The sequence below is a fragment of the Phalacrocorax carbo genome, chromosome 21 (genome assembly GCF_963921805.1).
Source record: "Phalacrocorax carbo chromosome 21, bPhaCar2.1, whole genome shotgun sequence".
Taxonomy (NCBI): Eukaryota; Metazoa; Chordata; class Aves; order Suliformes; family Phalacrocoracidae; genus Phalacrocorax; species Phalacrocorax carbo.
The window spans coordinates 7674636-7693678 of record NC_087533.1 but is presented as its reverse complement, the minus strand read 5'-3'; the positions used below and the strand labels follow the sequence as shown (position 1 = coordinate 7693678).

The window sequence follows — 19043 nt, the reverse complement described above, 5'->3', positions numbered from 1 at the left end:
CCAGGCTGGTTCCCCCTCCGCCACCTCCTTTCTGAGGTTTGAAAGCTCACGGCAGCAACAATCAAAATAAATAAAGAAGAGCTGGAGATTATGTATTCTGCTGGTAGCAATGGGAGAGGAATCCAATAATAAGCGCAGTTCAAACACGGTGTCTAACAACGCTTCCCGGCCCATCCCTGTCAAATTAGCCCAGCTATTTCCTTTCCTCCTGTATGATGTAGATTGATTACTCGGTTTTATTAAGGACAAAGTGCGTTTAATAGCAAAAGGGAGGCAGGTCCCTGGAGGCAGGGAATCAATGCCCTCCCCGTGCCCCGTGCACTGATTGCGGGATGCGCGGTGCCGAGGGCAGAGCCGGGCTGGCGCAGCGGGGAGCATCGACAGAGGAGGGGGCCGTGCCGGACCAGGCTCTGCTGGCAAGCACCCACCCCGCAGCCACGGCCGCCTTCGCCGGCACGCAGGGCACGCGCCTGCCTCTGCTCCCCCCGGCCACCGCCGCAGCCGTGCCGGGAGCCGGAGCCCGCCGCGGTGCCGCCCTGGCTACTTACTCTTCACGGTGAGAAACATGGACTTGCTGATGTCTGTGCCCACCCCGTTGCTGGCCTGGCAGAGGTAGTAGCCAATGTCCTCCTCCAGCACGTGGCGGATGAGCAGGGAGCTGTTGGGCAGGATCTGGATGCGGCCCGTGAGGGGTATGGGGTGGTACTGCTGGGGGTTGCCGCTTCCTGGGAGCGAACAGAGACACAGAGCTCAGCAGAGGCAGAGGAGGGCGCGTGAGGCTCGGTGCTGGGGCAGCCCTGCTGGAAGGGGACTCTCCCACCAGCACGGAGGACCCCACGCATTGCCGTGTCTCACCCCTACCTTTTGCGTGTTTCCACATGACTTTCGGAGGGGGGTACCCGTCCACGGAGCAATTCAGCACCCCAGCTTTACCATAAATGCCATCTTGGTTGTTGGGTTGGACCACAAAACGAGGAGGCACTGAGTAATTTGGGAGAAAAGACAGACGCTGTAGCAAAACCGCCCTCAGCTTCTTGCAACTCCTCCCCTGCCTGCAGGCACATGGGTGCTCTGGCTCAGCCCTGCTCCTCGTCCTCCCCACCGGCTTCTGCAGCGCTCCTTCAACCAGAGGACAAGGTCATCTCCCTCCAGCCCCGTCACGTACCTCTGCTCCGTGCCGTGCTACCCCTCCGTCACTGCCCGCCCTCCCGAGCCCGACCCGGCGGCTGCATCGGGGACGGGGCTGGGCTGGCCCCACGGCACTCACCCCGCACGATGAGCTGCCGCTCCCGGCTGACCGTGGCGGCGTCGTTGCTGGCGATGCAGGTGTAGTTGCCGTTGTGCTTGAGGGAGACGCTGGAGATCTGCAGGGAGCTCATGAACTCCTTGCTCTCGATGGTGACTCCAGAGCCAGACAGGATGACGTGCCCGTCCTTCCTCCAGGTGATGTGGATGGGCATGTCCCCGGAGGAGACCACGCAGGGGATGTAGAGGAGCTGCCCGATGGAGGCTGGCGGGAACTCGAAGGGCTGGATCAGTGGAGGGACTGTCGAGGGGAGAGGCAGAGCATGCTGGAGAGCCCGTCCAGGGAAAGCCTTCCTCCAGCGGGGACGTGCCCCGCTGCCCCGGGAGGAGAATCAGCCTAGAAACTAAGGCAGGCTTTTGCTTCCACCAGGAACACGGCCAGGGGAGAGTGGAAGGTGCCGCCAAGCAGAGGGCAGCGGGAAGACAGCTCCCACCTGGCAGGGCCGGCACGCTAGGAGCGGGACGGAGGAACGCTGACCTCCGGAGCGGAGTGGGCCCTGCTCTGGGGAAAGCCCCCGCCGCCACCGCCCCCGCCCACACGTGCTGCCGAAATTCCACCTCAGCATTTATCTGCTCGCAGAAAAGCGATTATTAGATGGATGCTTTTCTTAAAGGCACTGGATTCAGAACCAGCCATTATCTTCCTGATAACTCAATTACGCAACCACAGCATCTCTGGCAATGTGGGAGAGGGAAGAAAGTAGAGAGAGGGAGACAATTAGCTTAACAAGGCTCAGCACCTGGTGGATGAGATCCTCTTTCTACAGTCTCCATAATTAAATTAGCAGGCTGCCAATTGTCCCCTCTGCAGAAATAAGCTGCCCTCTCACACAGGCGCAGGAGCGGCTCCCCGCACCACCACGCGCGTCCCTGGGCTCCCGTCTCCACCCCGCGCCCAGCCCAGTGCATCGCTACGGTCTCTGCGCCGGGTCTCTGCCCCTCCGCCTGGCCCCGGCCCAGCCGGGCAGCTCTGCAGAGCAGCGGGCAGGCGGGGGGCTGCTCGCCGCCCCCGGTAGGCAGGCAGACGGCTGCGGGCAGGGCTGGCCTGTCCCTTCACCGGCTACAGCAACGTGGCTCGAGCTGCCGGAGCCATGGAGCCACTGCTGCCTGTTTTCCATAATTAATGAATAATTAATTGGGAATGCACTGCAGTCTATTGCAGAGCAGGGATGGGCTTGTGGATCCGTGCCTCTCCAAACACGCCCCACCAGCCGCTTCCGAGATGCCAAGAAAAGGACAGGCTCCCTCGACAGAAGAGCTGTCCCTGCTCGAGCTCCCAGCAACTGGAGCTTGCAACTCGCCTCTCCTTCCCAGTTCGTTTCCCACTGCAGTTCCCCTTTCTCCAGGGCTCCCAGGCTCTCTGAGGCAGCTGCAGCAGGAGCCGGCCACGCGGCCGCAGCCCGGGGCACTGCAGGAGGGTGCCCCTGCCCACGGTGCCCGCCGCGCAGCCCGGCACAGCCGCTCGGGTCTGGAGGGGAGCCCCAGCCACCAGCCTCTGCCTCCCTGCGGGGTGCAGCATCGCCCCGCCGGTGCCCCGCCGCTGCGGGCTGCGGAGCGGGCATAGCTGGTGTCAGCACCACGCTCCCAGAATCGCTGCCGTCACCGGAGAAGAGCTGTGCGAGAGCCCCAGGACAGCACCAAACCCACACATGATTAATTAAAACGTTCAGAGATGTCTGCAGGAATAACGAGCTGTCAGGGCACCTTGGAGGAGGCTGGGTGCTTGGACTGTGCTGCCGGGGAAGCGCAGAGAAGAGGCCCCAGCAGCATCCCCGAGCAGCTGCAGAAGCCCTAAGGAGCAGGGAGGTTTGAAGCTGGGACCTGGGGTCCCCAGGCTAAGCAGCAGCAGCTGAACCCAGGTGGGAGCTTCTCTCAACGCAAGACTGGGAACGTGGCTGGGGCATTGCCTTGCGAGCAGGGCTGGGGGCTGCCCGCACATCCCCGCTCCCCGGAGGAACAGCGCTGGAGGGGAGCTGTAAAGCTTTTACTACCGCTTGCTCAGAAAGACCTGCATAACTCACTCGTGGCACTTAATGTGGTCGCTGGGCACTTGTGGCAATAAAAGCTTTACGGTGCTCCACGCCACCCTGTGCTCCTCGCTCGACGCAGTTATATTTATTCACTGCTCCACGGAGCTAGCTCTGACTGTCTTCGAGGGCCTTTGCAATTCTTTTCCACAGGCCTTCTACCTGACGGCCAGAGCAAATAAGGAATCCAGCAAGCGGGGCTGGGTGTAAATCTCCAGCAGCTGCGCTGCGGGCGGAATGAAGACATCTGGCCGCGGCAGAGCGGCGTGCCGCCGGCCCGCACCGCGCTTCCACCCGCTTGCCTTCCTCAGCCTGTCACCGGCCACTAATCACGGCAGTAAATCCAGATTCAGAAGGGTTCGCTTGCGCTTGCTTCCCAGAATATAGGGATGCTCAGCTGAACCTCAGCATCCTGCATCCACCGGTGGCACCTCCCAGTGACTGACAAAAAGCGAATCCCGTTATTTGACTTCAGGCACACACAACCCTGCAGATGCTCTCTCCACACCAGCCCTGCCTGTCCCATTCACCCCAGGAGAGCACCAGCATTTACTCACCTCCGGCCTGTTCTCACTCGCGCATTGATGGAGATTTTGTGTAAGGTGAGGAAAGCCGGGCTGGCCATGCCCTGCCCCGCAGTCCTCCCCACACCGCCCTTAGGTGATCCACAGCCTACTCTTCCCTTTGCAAAGCCTTGGAGAGGAGCATTAGCTAATCAAGTGGTAGCATCTATAACCAGCCTGATATGCTCTCTTGCTAACCCAATTCCTAATAAAAAATGGTGGATGGGAGGGGAGGGAGGGGGATCAGAGTAGAATCCAGTCCGTAAATACCCTGCTGGGTGAGACAGAGGAAAGACAATTGGCCAGCTCCGTCCCCAGCGCGGCTGTGTTTGTCTAAATGATTTACTGCAAACACCGAGCTGGCGACGGCAGAGACGACCCGACAACTCTGAGGACGGGAGATAGAGGAGCAACGCACACTTACGGCACAATCTCAGCGAGTCACTGGGAGGGAATGCATCCGCCTCAATTCATTAGGACTGATAGCTCCCTCAATGGGGCTGAATAATTGATGGCCTGGAGAAGCTTTTAAGATGTTCTGTGCGCTCGAAAGACTGAGAGTACTCTTTTTTTAAAAGCTAACACACACAGAAAAACATTGGTGAAGGTGATCCGAGCAAAGGTTAGATGTTTTAATACGTTATGTTTACACCGCAAATCTTTGCTCCGTCGCTTGTAACGGGAAATGGATACGGTGTGGCTCGGGGCAGCTGCGGGCGCGCAGGCGGGGCCAGGTAGCCGCTCCAGCAGGAGCTGAGCCAGCTCCCGAGGGCTGCGGTGGCGGGAGCTGGGCTCCCATCGGCGCAGCGTTGGCGGAGCACGGCCACCGCCAGGCCGCTGAGTCCCCTGTGCGACTCTTCTCTGCCTCCGTCCCGCAGCAGAGGCGTCCCCAACGTAACCTGGACGGCCTCTCCAACCCATCCAGGGAAAGCCTCTCCGCCTGCTTACCTTTCACCGTGACGTGGACGCTCTGGCTGATGGAGAGCTGGGGCTGGATCAGCACGCTGCACAGATACTCCCCTTCATCCATGCCTTTCTGGACGTCCATCAGCTTAAGAGTCCCGTTCTCAAAGACCACTTGGCGGTGGTTATCGGGCAGCAGCAAAGAGTCCTTGTACCACTTGATGGAGTAGTACGGGTACCCGATCACCCTGCAGTTGATGAAAGTGTCCCTACCCGCTACCGCTGTTATGTTCTTCATCGCTCGGATGCTCGGGGGACCTACATATTCGGGAAGAAGGAAGAGGCAGGCTAGGTTAATTCCGAAGGGCAGCTCGGTTGCATGCAGATCTGCTGCTATTTCAGAGCGAGCTTCACAGGCAAAGGAGGTAACCAGAACAACTGGGACCCTGCCCGATTTTGGGCGAGGAGCAGGCACGGGCTCCTCTCCGAGCGCGCGTGGGGAAAGCCACCTCCAGCTAGAGCTACTCGCACACACCTACAGCCGCACAGCTACGAACTGGGCTGCGGGCCTCGACCGCGGCCACGCTTCAGCAATGCCCACCCCGGCTCTGCAGGTGCAACTTCGGTGCTGAGGCAGCTGAGCCCGCAGGCACCACTGCTGCTCATTGGAGGAGGTTGACGCTGTCTGGAAGTGCAGCGTGCTCTGCAACGGGAACCGTGGCCGCCCAGCACACCTCCAGCAGCGCCCGCGGCCGCAGGAACTGCAGAGAGATGGTGAGTGCGCCGGCACGGTCACAGAGGGGCTCTCTGCCCCTCTGAGAAGGACTGACTGTGTTGTGCCAAACGTCCTCGACAAGACTTGCTAGGGGAACCTGACTTCCATGGGCAAACGTCTCTCGCCTCCCCTAAAATACACCTTTCTGAGCCTCCCACTGGCAACCTGAGCATTGCTGAAAAGCCAGACAGTCGCTGGGTTCTGGCTGGCTCTCGTGGTGTCTTAAGGACCGGCAGAATGCTGCAGGTGAGTATTTCAGCAAGAGGTTTCAGGCATCGATAATTACATTGTTCTCCCGGCCACTGCATAAAATAGCAAACTAATCTAAAGATTAACCCTGTCTTGACTCCTCGTCCTAAGGGCATAGCAGGATAACAGCCTAACAGACACTCAGGATAAGCTGGTGGACGGTGTTTCTCATACTGGCACACCTTTGGAAAAGGAGCAGGAAAAAAGAAATTAGCATCTCACTATCTAACTGTCTCTCGGGCCCATCTGAGGGACTTGCTCCATTCCAGAGCAAAAAAAGCCTGAATCTTATCTCGCGACAGCCTGTCATGAGCTGAGAGAGGGGGAAGAAAGGAGACAAGAGAACATCCTCCTTGTAAACGCTGCTCTGGCTTTCTGTGGCTGAGGGATGAACTCGCTCCAAATTTAGCCATAAACGGCAGCAAAATTCAGACTCTCCTGGGATCCCAGCCAACAAGCCACTAGATCCATTTCAAACCTGAGACAGACAAACACAGCCCTTCAACCCTCTTTCTCACTAGACAAATAAACGCTACCTGTCTGTCTCTCGCTCCCACCTGTAAGCCTAGCAGCTTTAATTGGTGATTATTAATGGGCAGGGGCTTATACCATACCCTCTGCCTGAAAGCGCTCCCTGCAACGCACCAAGCGACACGCTCCAGCCGCAATAACACGGTGATTAACGCAGCCATGGCTTTTAGCAGACAAAGAAAATACAGACATGACAAATCAAAGCTCATTTTCCACGATTTCACGTGCTGCCTCATCATCATTTGTCATGTAGATCCCTGCGCCGGCGGGAGCGTTTGCTGCCAGGGAGCCGGGCTCCCGCCGGGACCAGGGGGCGGTTGGCAGAGCACGGGGGGCCCGGGACGCTTCTGTGCCTGCCCCCACCTTCTCCCCACACGGGGGTCCCTTGGGGAGCTGGTTGCCGACCCTGCGCAGACCCCAAGGCAGGGGCTCGGCAGGGCGAGAGCGGATCCCGTGGGGAGAGCGCTGCCCTTTTCCCCCTGCAAAGCCAAGCTCCAGCTCTCCAAGGCTACATGACTGCTTTGCACTTCGTTAAACTCCCTGCTTGAAACGGCGGGGAGGCTCAACCCTGCGGGCAGGCGTGCGAGCGAGCGGGGCAGGAGCTCGGGGAGTGGGGTCGGGGCGGCTGGGAAGAGGAGGGAAAGGCAAGAAGGAGCCATCGGCCAGGAAACAGAACAAAACCAAAAGCCCAGTAAAAGTCCTATTCTGATATTTAAAAGTAGACAGGCACCTCTTACGTTTATTCGCGCTTGGTATTCGGCGCTGCCCACCGAGTTCCGCGCGGTGCACCGGTACACGCCGCCGTCCTTGATCTGCGGGCTCGTCACGTTCATGTGGCTGACCGTGGTGCCGTCCGACATGGTGTACTGGTTGGTGCGGTGCCCGCTGTCCCGCGGGATGGGCTCGTCGTCCAGCGCCCAGGTGACGGTTGGCGGGGGGGCCCCCTTGGCGGCACACATCAGGGAGAACTGCTCCCCGGGGTTGACCACCTTCTCGCTGAAGGAGGAGACGATGCGGGGGGTCCCATCTGGGGGGCACCCAGGGGGAGGGGGGTCAGGGAGCGGCAGCCACAGGCAGCAGCAGTCACCCGCTGGCGGGGCGGCTTCGAGCTCCCGCTGGGGGTGGGAGCCCAAGTCGGCAGCACGTGCACGGCTGTGCCTGCATCCCTCCGGCAGGGAGATGCTGAGAGGGGCTGAGGGGGCACCCTGGTCGATACAGACATTGGCTCAAGGGAACACCTGGCTTGGTAGAGTCCATCCCTTGCCCAAGCATCCAGCAACCTCGACCGGGAAGGGGACACCCAGTGAAAGGCAGTGCCTCGGTCGAGGGGCTGGGGACAGGCAAATCAACCCTTATTTTGCTCCTTCCCCGTCCCGGCCGTGCTGCATCCCTGAGCTCCTTGCAGATGGCACGCACAGCCCAGGAAGCAGGCTGGAGCAGTCTGGCCCCAGGAGCCCCTGCCCCGGTGGGTCTCACTGCCCTCCAACCATGCATAAAGCATCCTGGCACACCCTGGGGATGCAGTGGCTGGGAGAGGGGCAGAGGACAGCCCCTGCCCCGAGAGAGCCAGCTCACCCTCCAGCATGATGATGGAGAAGTCCTGTGCCGTCTGGGACTTGCGGGTAGCAAAGCACTGGTAGGCCCCGGAGTGGCTCTTCTGTGCGGCCGTGATGAGGAGGGTCTCGTTGCTGATCCCCCGGATGGAGATGTAGTCATCCACCACCACGAGGTCCGTGTTGCGGTACCAGCGGATGATGTACTCGGGGGACCCGCTGAGGGCACAAGAGAGGATGACGGTGCTGCCGATGCCCGTTTTGAGCTTCTTTGGTGTGAGGGTCACACGCAGAGGGTCTGTGTGAGAAAGGGTGAGAGCGGGAGAGGCGTTGGCGGGGCCGGGCAGCCCGGTGGGAGGTGTCTTGTCATGACTGTGCTCCCTCTGCCTTTCCTGCCCTGGAATTGCCAGCCCAACTACGTGTAAAATGTCACCTCACAATAAGGCGGGTGCCCCCACACTGTCCGCCCTGCTGACAGCCCCTGCTTTGAATGTCGGGCCCCGGCGGCGGGGCCGGCAAAGTGGGTGCCATCGGGGAGGTGGCAGGATGACTGGAAGAAGTGGCCAGTGTGATGGGGGACAGCACTGAGCTGGGGACGTGCCAGGGCAGCTCCCAGCAGGCTGCTGGTGCCCAGTCGGTGGTGTGCTCGCCGCGGCATTGCTCCAGGTAAGGCAGGCGTGGTGTACGCCAGCCCCGGCAGCTCTGGTACCACTGGGATCCCGGTCACGGGAGGACCCCCCAGGAACAAAGCAGACGATAAATACTTGGCCTACCCAGATGGTATTTACTGTTTGGCTGGAGCTTATTTTATGGAAGTCAACAAAAGAAAGCGCAGAGGCATCTAACATAAAACCGACGTCGCCATCTAGCATTTCATCTCCCCCGGTATTGCCCTGCGTTTTCCCAAGGCCCCTCTCCCTGCCCCGATTGAAGCAGTAAATCAGGGGACATCTGCAGATGCGCTGCTGCAGCATGATAAACCTCCTGCAAGCGCTCTGAGCGCCACATCGGACACGCTGCGTCGCAAGACGGCGGCCTCCAGCGTGGGATGCGCCACGCTGAAATGCAAGGCTTGTAATTTATACAGCTGTAGAAAACCTTTAAGGCTTGGTATTTACAAATGCTTTATATTTAAGAAGGCTTTATCAAGTCGGGCCCCAGGCAGCAGGAGTGAGGTAACCCTGCCGCCACGCCCCGCTCCTGCCCGCCGGCTCTCACCTATGACTGTGAGGGTCCCCGTGACCTCTGCGGACCCGAAGGTGTTGGTCACCTCGCAGATGTAGGTCCCGCTGTCCTCCACGCGCAGGTCGTTGATGGTCAGGCCCGTGATGCGCTTGGTCCAGCGGCTGTCGGCGGGGAGCGGCCGCCCGTCCTTGATCCACCGGACGGCCGGGTTGGGGTAGCCCGAGGCGATGCAGGGCAGCTCCACCAGCCGGCCCGCCTTCACCTCCCGGGACTGGAAACTGTCTAGCATCGTGGGGATGGACTCTGCCGGGTCTGGGTTTGGAGAGGAAACAGGCTCACCCGGTGAAGAGGAGGCGGCGAGGCTTCTCCCCAGAGGGACACCAGGAGAGCCCTTGGCACGGTGACACCGGTACCACGTGCTCCCTCGGCAGCAGCCAGCAGAGAGCAGCTCTCCCCGTCCCCGTGAGCTGCAGCTCTGCCGGGCAGGAGCGCAGGATGCCAGCCACATCCTCTGCCGGACACGGGGCCGGGGCAGGCAGGGGGTGGCCTGTCCCACGCGGGACAGCCGGCACAGCCCTCGGTGGCCAGGGCAGTAGGCTTTCAGAGAGGTGGAAGGGAAATGCATCTTACTAGCTGATGGGACGAATAAACTCAGCACCAGAGGAATTACTCAAGGTGACACCTAATTGGTGCAAAATACACAAATTCTGTGGCACATTTCAAAATTTACAAGCAAAGGGACCCATCAGGCAGCTGGGAAAGGAGAAAATTAATCACCAAGTCTCAGGCGTGAAATTAAATTCCAGGGGAAAGAAACCTCTTTCATTACTCCCAAGCAGAAGTAAAACGCCGTGACGTGTAAATAATGACAGAGACCAGGAGGGGACCGGGCCAGGCCGAACGCACATGGAGAGGGGATGATACACCCGGCAGCTGCCCGCACTCCTGGGGGGCCACGCAGCAGGATGGCCACAGGAGGGACCGGGACCCTCAGGCCTCCCAGGAGGCTGGGGCAATGTCAGGCGAGCCCCAGCCTGGCCGTCCTGGACCCCTTCCCCACTCCTGCGGGGTTAATTCGAGATGCTAGCGTGGGAGCCACAGCCCGCACACCCGAGCATGGAAAAAGCATATGGCAGAGAGCAGGCATGCTGCAGCCGAGTGGCGGGAGCGTCGACGCGGCTGCGAGTCGGGCGAACTCCCTCCCGAGCGGAGTAATTTGGGCAGTCAGCGGAGCCAGGAGCGCCCCGAGACACCCGGCACTATGGACTGCGCTGCCTGCGCTGCAGTATCGCTTGCATCTTCGTCACATCACGTCAGGCTGCTCACATCGCGGGCTGTCACATCGCATCGCCTCGCACTCCATCGCCTCTCGCTCGGGGTGCTGCGCAGCGCTGCCGCTCGCCGCGGCCAGCAGCGGGGGGGGCTGCACGCTCAGGGGCCCACGCGAGGCAGCACGAACCCCCCGCGCAGCCCCGACGGGACCCCCGACCCGCCACCGGGATGTCCTCTCGCTGCAGGGATGGGAGGCAGCCCTGCCATTGCTCCCCCCTGCACCCCGGGGAGAGAGGCACTGCCGTGGGCAGGCAGGGGAGGAGGAGCGCAGGCAGGGCCGGATACCCTCACGGGCGCAGGAGCTGCGCCTGCCAGCACTGCCAGCAGCCGTGTGCTCACCTGAGACCGAGAGCCTGGCTCCGTTGCTCTGCCGCGTCTCCCCGCTGTACTTGTGCTTGGTGATACACCTGTAGGTGGACAAGGCATCTTCCTTCTGCACGTCCGATATGTACAAACCTCCGTAAGAAGTAATAAAAAACCTATTTTCTGGAGACAGAAAGGGAGGAGAGGGGTGAGCAAGCCAGCCCCGACCCAGCACATCATCTCCCAGGGTCTCAGCACCAGGGTCAAGCAGAGCCCCTGCACTCCACGCAGGCACCAGCGCTGTGGGCAGGAGCTGGGCAGGCAAAGCGGGTCCCTCCTCCACCTCCCCATACCCTGACTGCACTGGGGTGCAGTCTCTGGCTTCACCTTCAGGGGCTGAAGTTTCAGGCAGGCAAAGTTGGGCCAAAAAGGGCGAGCGGCAGCGCTTGCCGCCTTAGCCCTGGGTGTGCCACAGCAGCAATCCCTCGGTGGCAGTACTCATCCTGCGCAAACACACCACCCAGGCGCAAAGGTGGGCTCGGGGTGTCCTTACACGCACCTGCGTTCCCCAGGGGTGGGATTCAGGGGATTTAGCCGAGGCAGACGGCACGCAGCCCTCTCCCCTCCCTGCCCCAGCCCTCCATCGCAATGAGCTCTGGGCTGGCCGCCGAGTCGCAGCGACGCGGCGGCTGCAGAGGGCGAGGAGAGCGTGTGGCACGATGCTCCGCCGGGGCGATGCTCCACCACACGCTGCATAGCAACGCGGCAATTAAAAGTGAATCCGTCCCGCTGAGTTAATAATTAGCTTAACTTACTTGGGAGCATGTGAAAACAAACAAGGGCTGGAGCTGATATTTGAGTGCTGGGCGAGGATGGCAGGCGAGCAGGCAGGGCAGCGCAGCCCCAGGCAGCACTGCCGGGGCAGCCCCCTCCAGCCAGCAGGTTTAGGTGCCTGGTGCACGCCAGTGCACACGGGGAAGGTAGTCTTTGACTCGCTCATGAAGCCAGCCTGACCCCTATAATTCATCATGAATCTTAACTAACACGAACAGGAAGACCTGTGCTGGGGCACCATTTAGTGGCTCCATGGAGAGCAGGGTAAGCAGAGGGACCGCCCCTGCCCACCTGGGAAACCCCTTTACCCTGCCAGTGCTAACAGTGAGAGGAGCCTTTGACCCCAGTTTCTGCGGGGGCCTTTGGGGTTTATTCCAGCACCAGCCGCCACCAAGCCTCAGCTGGGATGGGGTGGCACATCTGCTTGGCCGCACCGTGTTGCCAGCCAAACCACCCCCTGCCAAACACAGAAAGTGCAGAGAAGCAGAAGGTAATTAGTAGAGCTGAATGTTCAGAGTTAAAACCTTTAAACCTAGTCTTAAAATCAGCAGTGGCTGCAAACGGCTCCTTCAAGCCCGGCACCGTGCTTGGCAAAGCAGGACCTAGCTGCTGAGGAGAACCAACTGTTTTTTCTTCTAGCACCTTTTGGAAGCATGTGGATATTCTCAGTTTAGGTGGAGGAAAGCGCCGTGGTTGAACCCGTAAGAGCAGGAGAAAGACAGGTGGAATTGGGGAACTAAAGGCACGTGCTCCCGGAGCAGCCTGGCTCCCCGCTCCCGGGGCAGGACCGCAGAAGCCTCTCGCTGCCCACAGCAGCAGCGCTTGACGCCACAGACTGAGAGAAAACAGGGCTCTCCACCCAGCGAACCGCAGCACATCCCCGGCACGAGCCAAGGCGACGGCAGCCCTGAGCTCTGCTGGCACTACCCCATTCCAGCTGCAGCTCAGCTAGATGTGCGTATTTGACTCTAATTGCTTGATACGAGAGCATTAGGGACTCTAAACAGCAAAGAAATAGCAACCTTAATGAAACGCGAGCCCTGCTGCAAGTTAACAGGAGGCAGAGACGACCGCTGGGCTGGCAGCCCTGTGCAGATTCTCCCTGGAAGCGGCGGGAGCAGGAGCCGGCAGCCCCACGGGGTGCGACGGGCAGCGGGGCGGCTGTCCCAGCACCTCCCGCGAGCTGCAGCCCACGCGCCCCTATGGCACCGCAAGACCCACGGCACTGTCCGTGTTTGGAGGGGCCGGGGGCTCCCCAGCCAAAACCTCAGGTGCAGTTTTGCCTCCCCGCTAGAGCACGGCGACGCCAGCGCAGCAGCACACGCGCTGCACCAGTACGTAACTGGGAGCGGGCGCGCAGCGGCGCGAGTCTCGCGCTCCACGCCGCCGATCGAGGCGCCGAGGGATTCATACAAACCCCGTGAAAGGGAAGGGGGGGGGGAGCAGTCCCGCGAGCGCAACTGAAATAACATGCAAATCAAACATTAATTTTGCATCTTCCATCAAACCAGTAAGCGAAGAACATTGGCTGCACTGGAATTTGGGGGGGGGGAGCCGGTTTCCATGGTAACAGGGGCCGTATTTTGCAAAGTGCTCGGCAGCCCCAGCCGGCCTCCCGCTCCCCGCACGCTCGCATCCGTGCATGGTTAACCTCAGCCCTGCTTGCAGACGCGCTGTGCTCCTCTGGAAACAAAGCCTCGCAAGAGCCGGGGCGACGCGCAAGGAGCCGGCGGAGGAGCAGAAAGCAGCGGTGCTGCGTGCCCGCCCCGGGACACGGGGCAGCGGCAGCGGGGCCCACCAAAGCCCGAGGCTCCTGCCCGGGCAGCGGGAGATGCCGAGGAGAGCGACGCGTGGGAGCGGGCCGGGCGAGCCCATCGCTGACCAGCACCACAAACCAAGCCCTGCCCGGACCCACTGCCCTCAGCCCGGCCCAGCTTGCTGGAGCTCCCCAGCTTCCAGAGCCTGAGGTCAAGGCTCTGAGATGGGGCTCGAGCCAGAGCATCACCCCCAGAGACAGGAACGGGCAGGACATCGGCAGGTTTTAGCATCCGCCTCTGCACCGTGCAGCGGCAGGAGGCATCTGCCCCCTTGCAAGCCACAGCTTTAAAGATTAAACGCAATGTCTACAACCTGACAGCACAGCTTCCTTTTTCTTACTTCTTCCCCTGAAAAGGGACAAGTAACTCTGTCGAGGAACGTTACGCTGGTTCAAGGGAGAGATGCAGGGCAATAATTGATGTAAATGGCTCCGACAGACCTCACCGAAGTGACTTATTGCTGAGTTTGCTAGCGAGATTAACATTGAAGGTCGCTGAATAAAATCAGATCTTTCTGCCTGCCAGGAGGTGGAAAAGCTTTACGGGAAGCAGAGGATTAAGCACATCCGTGGCCAGACTGGAGCGATGTGTCTCTAATAACTCTTCCAGCTAGACTTGAGCCGCTGCCTTCGGGAACGCCTCGCCGAAGCCCCCCGCGCCCCTCTCGCCCACCCCTGCTAGAGAGGAGCAGGGCAGCCAAGAGCCCCGCCGGCCCGCGGGAGCTGGCCCCTCACCCAGGGAAAAGCACGAGGGCGAGAGGGGGGCTCTCCCCCACAGCACACACTGCGGGGGGGTCCCTCACTGTGTATGCACACACACATACTCGCTGTGACCGAAATCCTCTCCCGCCTCCAGCTGCCTGTGGTGGCCATGAAACCCCAGCATCAGTCCCAAGGGCCTTCCAATTTCAAGAGAAAAATTACAGTCGATATAGGTTACCAGCTACTGCTCTATCCAATATAGATTTATAAAAACAATGGGGTCAGGGCTTCAGGAGAGAGCACATTTTATAGTTCGTAAGACTAATGAGATAACTTTCCCTTGGTACTCCGGGGCCAATATTTCCTTATGCAGTCTATTTTAACTGCTGGAGAATCAATAGGTGCCAGCGTTTATGAATTAGCCGTACTTTGAGCATATGCATCCCAAGGCATCCCGGACAAATCCAATAAGTGTTTGGTGCTATTTCTGGCCATGTTTAAAGTGACAAACGCCTCCCCAAGGGGAAGGCATGGAGGGGGAAGCCCCAAAGAACAAAGCCTGTGTTTTTCTGTCACTGCCGTAACGGCAGTTTTCTGCTGCGGCTGCTGTTCCCGGATGCCATTTGCCCGGCATGGAGCTCTCCCGGGGACGAGGAGCCTCCCAGGGGCAGGCCAGCAAACCCATCCAGCAGGGAAACTCCTGCCCACCGCCACAGCATGGCATGGCACGGCACGGCACGGCTCCGCTGCCCCGTTCCTCTGCCGGCTGCTGGGTGGATTGCAGGCACCTCCCTCCCCCAGACGCGGGGGACGCGGGGCAAAGGAGGGGGCTGGCAGGCGGCGGCCGTGCACCAGAGCTGCCTTTCATCTCAGCAGGCTGAGCCCAGCTCCGTGCCACAGCACATGCCAAAAGCAGAGGGGGCCTGGACTGGGTGCCAGGATTAAACATCCGTCCGTCCATCCCAGAGATGTTAAAGACGAACCGCGACTCGAGCTCAATGCAAATTTAATAAGAGCCGCACGATATCTGACAGATTTATTTACATGTTTGCCCGCCGTCGGGGTCCCAGGGGAGGTGTCAGGCAGTCACCGCTCCCCGGCCCTTTCAAAGGCAGCACGTCTCTCCCGCGCAGCCGAGCTGCCGCGCACCCAGCCGAACGTTCCCACCTTGAGGGCTCGTGGGCATCTGTAACACAACAGACGCCGGCTGAGCAAGTGGGTCAGGCTTTGCACCAAAGGGCTCTCTCTCCTCCGCAGTCCAGGAGGAGCGGCCCTTCCTCGGAGGAGAGCGCCGTGCCCCAGAAACCTCGTCCTGGGAAGCTGCGGGGGCCGCAGGCGCAGCAGGCCCTGCCGTGCTGCGGGCGGGCGAGGGCACAGCGCGGGCAGCTGCCTGTTCGCGGGGCCTGCCCGCGCTGCCCGTTCCCCCGGGCGCTGCCTGCTCCTGCGGGCACTGGAGGCTTTGCCAGGAGCCTCCCCCTGCGGGCCAAGACATCCAGGAATTCAGGCAGCCCCGGTGCGAGCCCTTTCCTGGTGGTGGGCAGGTGCGGGCAGGAACGCCAGCCGCACGCCTGCCTGCTGCTGCTGGAGCCAGGGAGGGGGAAACGGCAGAGGAGGGGTGGAAGTCGGGGAGTCGTGACGGGCTTTCCGCCTCCCCTCCTTAATCTCCTTTATAAGCATGGCTCCATCTCCTCCCGTTACAGGATTAACACCCATCTCTCATTCTCCTCTTGCAACAAGATTTTATTTCTAATTACGCTGTAATAAAACCGGGCGCGCTCCCAGGGCTTCTTCCAAATGACTTGTCGACACTAGGCGAGATTGGATCCTACTCGGGCCCCTTGCCGGCGCCTCTGCCTGATGTTCATTAGGCATGCATGAGGGAGAGGTTTTAAGAATGGAATTGCATTTAAATAGCTTTTCTGAGAGGGAGAGATGAAAGAAAAAAAGAGAGAGGCAAAAAGCAGGCAAGGTTTACAAGGAGGATGTCATCGTCACCTCCCTGGCACGCTGCTGCCCAGCAGCTCTGCAGCACCCCAGGGACCCAGCTGCGGCTGGGCAGGGGCGCAGGGCAGGGACGAGCCCTCTGCCCCCACGGCTCGGGCAGGGGACAAGGTCTGCCTTCTGCTCCCTCGTCCCTGGCCCAGCCATCCCACGCACGGCAGAGCGGCCGCTCGGCAGCGGATCCTTTGCCGCTGAGCGAGCTCCTAATGCGTTACAGAATTACCTGCAGAAGCCCAGCCTGCCAGCGACAAGTCAGCAAATACAAAAGAAAAGCTATGGGTTTTTCTGAGCGTCAAGTTTGGCTCTGACCACCGCATTTACAGCCCAGAGAGCGCCAGGGGTGCAGCGGCGTACCAACACCCTCTGCAAACAACCTTAGAGATTTCAGCTCCTGCCCAGGACACCGTTCTGCGGCCAGCGTACACGGAGGTAGACAGCTCCCGCGCCCTCTCCCCTCACCCACAGCACAGCCTGCAAGAAGACAGTGGCCAGTGGCACACAGTGTCGAGCATCTCTGCCCTGCCCTGCAGAGACGGGGTGCCCCGGAATGGCGCTGGGGTCTCCCTCGCTGCAGGGGCTGCAGGTGCTGCAGGCTGGGGCATCGCCCCGGCCAAGGGGCACCGAAGGCAGCTGCTGCAACGGCAGCCAGGTTTACTGGGAGAAATGGCCTCGGGAGGCAGGGATTTTCCTGGCGGGGCTTAGGAAAACGCGCACCAAAACAAACAGGCTTGGTAAACTCAGGTGTTCGCCTCGGCAATGCTGCTCCCCTCCGTCTGGGAGCGAGTGGCCAGCATGTGGCTCGCACGCGCGCCGAGGGAGCACCGCGGCCGACCCACCCTTTGCAGACGTCGTGGCTCTCACCAGCTGCTCAGGTGCAATCCCCACTGCAAAAATTAATCAGCAGCAGCAGCATGACAAATAGTTTCCAACGAAGCAGAGGAAGTTAATCTGTTCACGGACACTCACATCGCAGGGAGCAAAAGTTGGTAAATAAATTACTGCCTTCACAAGGAATCTGCCGGGTGGGAATCACCTTGTTAAAGCTCCCCCCCCCCCCAGCGCCCCTGCTCTCCCTGTCCTAGCGTAAGGCGTTATCTCCCGAAATCTTACAGTCCACGTAACAATTAGCATCTCTGTCACTTCACCCTCGGTGCAATGGCTTTACCATCTGCATTCCTCTCTCTCTGGGCAAGGAAGGTGTAAGAGAAGTTCCGATTTTGTGCACAGGAAGCTTTTGGGGAGGGAAAGCAAAAGGCTGCATTTTACAGCTGCGAGCAGGATCCACGCAGGTGCTCATGGAACTCTGGAACATTAATTTCAATTCACCTGAGAAAACGAAAACCGTTGCCGTAACCGTAGCCTTTCACACCCGTGGTGTTTCCGCCGCGCTCCGAGCAGTGGCTCCAGACGTTTTCCTTGTCCGCTTGACTCACTCGCCGCGTGCGGCTGCCGCTACCTGGACGCCGCTTCCCAGATACAGGCTCACAAGTCAGCAAACTTGGGAAAACAGATGTTAGGAAAGATCTCTTTCTATTAACTCCCTTGGAAGGAAGGTATCCTGCAGGGCTGGCAGGAGTTATTAAATCAAGGGTAATTATTTACCAAAGGGCCAGTCTTGCGAGTCATTTTCCTAGAAGTAAATCCAGAATTATGCTACCTCAGCACGGGATTCACGCGGGCATAAACGAGCGCAGAGTTTGCCTCTCCGGGTTCTAACCTGCCTCTGAGACACCGGAGCTTTTCGCGGGCGCACGCAGTGAAAGCGACGGGCGTTTGGGGACACTGTCACTCGTTTGCGTAGGTTCCTTTGGAAATGAGACGCTTGCACTGAAACACACCAAGGAGGAGGAACTCCTCCGGATCGGGGCCGGACCGGCCGCAGGGCCAGGGCTTGCCCGCAGAGCAGCCACGGCACCAGCCGCGCTGGCACGACCGAGGAAGGAGGAGGAATTAATCTCCCGAGGTGGTCGGAGCCGTCTCATACCAGCAGAAAATTACAGAACAGGATGAAGAGCATTACAAAATGAATAGGAGGGGACCAGAGATTTCCATGGCTAATCCTGTTAACGAGACAATTTCTTATCAAACTCATTATGTGGCAGAAAGCGGGGGCGGGGGGTGAGGGAGGGGCTGGGGAAGCAGGGGAGGAACGGCTACGCCAGGCAAAAGGCATCCCCGGGCGCACCCGGAGCCGGGGCTGGCAGGAGAGCACCGCGGCGCCCCGAGCCCAGCCCACGACGCTGCATCTCTGTACTGTGCGCGTCGCTTTAGCGAGAATTGTATTTCTATTTCCATGGAGAGCTAAATATTACTAGAGTGACATTTAGCACAAAATAGTGCCGTCTGCTTCAGATGTATTGCCAGTCCTCTCCCAGCGCTGAGCTGCAGCGGGTAGAGATTACGGCAGGCATAAAAAAAAAATATAAAATCCATCGAGATAACACTCATTTCAAAAAATGATTTTTCTAGCGTAATTTTTTCTAACCCACTATTAGGACGAGCCTCGTTTTCCAGGAAGAAGCAAAATGAAAGGCTTCAGTCTACAGGTTGAACGTGTGTCTGCCTTTGCTCTGGCGGCGGCAGAGGCTTCGGCACGGGCTGGGGGCTTGTGGCCGCAGCCCAGCGGGGCTGGGCAGCCGGGCAGGGTCTCTGGCCACTGCTCCCTGCCCGCCGGCAGCTCTGCCCGCCTGGCACCCGCCGAGCTGTCGTCTGTCTCCCGCTCAGCGATGCAAGAGCCAAGCAGAGCAGCCTGGCACGGCAAACTGCCGGTGAGGCTCAGCGATTCCTGAACAATTTCAGCACGTTCCCCACCAGCCTCTCCACCTTCTGCCCCCGAGAGTCGCAGGGACTTCGCTGCTACTTTGTGTGCACTGTTTCTTTTTTTTTTTTTTCATTTGCTATTTAAAAAACAGTGGAACTAGTCAGATTTCATGCTAATGAGTCGAGAATCTGGATCGAGGACTG

The 19043-nt window shown here is 59.8% G+C and overlaps 1 protein-coding gene across 1 annotated transcript in view; it reads right to left on the bottom strand.

Annotated features, from left to right (window-relative positions):
• DSCAML1 (DS cell adhesion molecule like 1) overlaps positions 1–19043 on the bottom strand; it is a 103170-nt gene that overhangs the window by 19864 nt on the left and 64263 nt on the right. Inside the window, exons 3-10 of the mRNA XM_064470890.1 lie at positions 10763–10909; positions 9125–9403; positions 7929–8204; positions 7084–7380; positions 4844–5116; positions 1268–1546; positions 862–981; positions 549–725 (exon numbers count right to left, since the gene is read on the bottom strand). Of these exons, the coding sequence (XP_064326960.1) occupies positions 549–725; positions 862–981; positions 1268–1546; positions 4844–5116; positions 7084–7380; positions 7929–8204; positions 9125–9403; positions 10763–10909 (1848 nt within the window). The remainder of the gene's footprint in view (positions 1–548; positions 726–861; positions 982–1267; positions 1547–4843; positions 5117–7083; positions 7381–7928; positions 8205–9124; positions 9404–10762; positions 10910–19043) is intronic.